This window comes from Henckelia pumila, chromosome 4 (assembly GCF_033568475.1).
Source record: "Henckelia pumila isolate YLH828 chromosome 4, ASM3356847v2, whole genome shotgun sequence".
Lineage (NCBI taxonomy): Eukaryota > Viridiplantae > Streptophyta > Magnoliopsida > Lamiales > Gesneriaceae > Henckelia > Henckelia pumila.
Window position 1 is genome coordinate 178,324,024 of NC_133123.1, and position 2,438 is coordinate 178,326,461.

General features: G+C 34.5%; 1 protein-coding gene across 1 annotated transcript; it reads right to left on the reverse strand.

The window, feature by feature from the left end:
* Nucleotides 1-1,246: 1,246 nt before the first annotated feature.
* On the reverse strand, nucleotides 1,247-1,851 carry LOC140865692 (ferredoxin-A-like). The gene has a single exon (XM_073270411.1). It carries the CDS (start codon nucleotides 1,797-1,799, stop codon nucleotides 1,374-1,376), a length of 426 nt encoding a protein of 141 aa, XP_073126512.1. The 5' UTR covers nucleotides 1,800-1,851; the 3' UTR covers nucleotides 1,247-1,373.
* Nucleotides 1,852-2,438: the final 587 nt, after the last annotated feature.

Here is a 2,438-nt window from a genome sequence, read left to right on the forward strand (position 1 = left end):
ACCACTCTTCGCATTGTATGTTCCTTCAAGATTTTTGTTGAATACGACAACGTATTATTTTTTTATATATGAGGGTATAACAGACATTTGCTAATTGAATTTAATTAAAATAGAGAAAGGGGCAAGTGTGCCAAAGTTTTAAAATCACGAGGAGCAATAAGCCAATTGATTTATCACAGGGGGTTTTAAGACAATTAGATCTTTCACAAGGGGTCCGAATGCAATTATCCCGAATTTAGCTCAGTTTTTTTTTTAAAAATAATTTTAGAAAATCACTATAGCCGATTCCAAGCGTATTTCAATTGATGTAATTGGATTAACCGAACGGGGCATACTATATATATTTTTTTGGGGTATTTCATTTCTTATTATAATATTATTTTAGAAAAAAAATTTCTCAATAAAATTATATTTTTGATCATGTATGTATCTTTTTTTTTCTGTTTTCTTTGTTATCGAAATTCAGTCTTAGTTATACATATTACGATTTTTGACAATTTTAATCATTTTTAATCGAGAATAGAAATACGACACAACACATGTTGATGTCAGAGACGATGTATTTGTGTCACATCCGTAGGGATGATATACTACCGTACTGAAAATCGCATATCGTATCGAAAATTACGGTATAAGAAAATTTTATACCGGTACCGATATCATATCGAAACTTTCGGCATACGTACTGAAATTTTTGGCACATAGAAATAGCATACATAATATGCCGAAATTTTACGGTATTTCGAGAATTCGGTACATTATCGGTATATACCACCGTTTAAAAAAAACCTTCTATATTGTTTAAAAATATTATATATTTTTCAACTTTTTATATATTATTTCGGTATTCTAATATATATTGAAATTTTCGAATTCAATATCCGTACCAAAAAATTTGGTACATCGTTATCATACCATATCGAAATTTTCGGTATACCGAAAATTCGATAAATTTGGGATCATTTTTTTTGGGCCATATATATCCTATCCCATTATCCAGTTTCGGGTTTGCAATATCTTCATATTTGATATAATAATTTATTTATTTTAATATCAACAAATTAAAATCTATTATAAATAATGTATTTGGCGTAGGAGAATGAGAATAATATAGATATGTATAATGTATAATATATTTGTTCAAGGTTTTATATATATTAATCTAAACCCACAAAAATGTGTTGAGAATAATATGTTTTTGGTTGGGCGGGGGAGAAAATTAATCCTTAATATGAAAACTGATAAATGAAAATAAATATTTGTTCAAAATTATATAATGGACCAATTAATTAAGCTGGTGGGACGATAATAACACAAAACATGTGAACAAAAAGAAGTGCACGAAAACACTAATACACAAATAATTGAATTAATCAAGCAGTGAGCTCCTCTTCCTTGTGCGTTTCGATGACCACATCGGAGGTGGGATAGGCGACGCAAGTGAGAACCCAACCCTCTTCGATCTGGTCATCGTCGAGGAAGCTGCCGTCGGATTGGTCGACGCTTCCCTTGAGGACCTTGCCGGCGCAGGAGGAGCAGGATCCGGCGCGGCACGAGTAGGGGGCTTCGAGTCCTTGCTCCTCCGCCTGGTCGAGGATGTAGGCGTCGTCGGGGCAGTCGAATGAGACCTCTCCCGTCGGAGTTTTCAGTGTGACTTTGTACGTGGCCATGCAGATGATTCCGCCGCGTGTTGGGGACGAGTTCTTGAGGCCGAAGAGTGCGGCTTGGTTGATATTGCGAACAGATGGGTTGCGGGGAAGCATGGCGGTGCTGAACATAGTGCCGGAGAGAGTGGCCATTGCTTTTGGGAGAGGAGAAGTTAATTATGTGAAGTGAGAGGTTCATGGAGGATTGGGCTCGAGGAAATAGTGTGCTTTGGGCTAGGATTCTGCACGCCACGTGGCAGGATCTGGTGGTTTGTATTATCATTTTATTTATCGGGTTATGTATGATATATTGTGGCTGTCACACTCCTTTATTATTATTATTATTATTATTATTTATGTATCACTTGTGATATTTGTTATATTTTTAGTGTGTGTGTTTTAAATAGGCATTGTGTGCTAGTTTTCTTGTGTGTATTTAAACGGTTTGGTACTGTCTATGTACACATGCGAGCACATCTGCTAGTTTATTCAACATCTAATATTTGGTTAAGTGTTCACGTACTCCACCACTCATCTTGTTGGGTACTTTCGGAGAAGAAAAATGAATTTGTACCACGGAGGGACTGTTCGAGTAATTAATCTCACTAATTAATAATTACCAACTAAATCATGTTTGTGGTTCCATTAAAAAAAAAAATTCTTTTGGTTTTTATTTATCATTGAGGGCCTCCCTATATGATAAATTATTATTATTTAATTAAAACAATGATGAGATCAGTAAATTCACACACATACAAATAAAATAAGATAATATTTTGGAGAAATTTCTTT

Excerpts from the sequence above, each read along its gene's own strand:
- LOC140865692 (XM_073270411.1), bottom strand. The coding sequence starts at position 1,799 with ATGGCCACTCTCTCCGGCACTATGTTCAGCACCGCCATGCTTCCCCGC.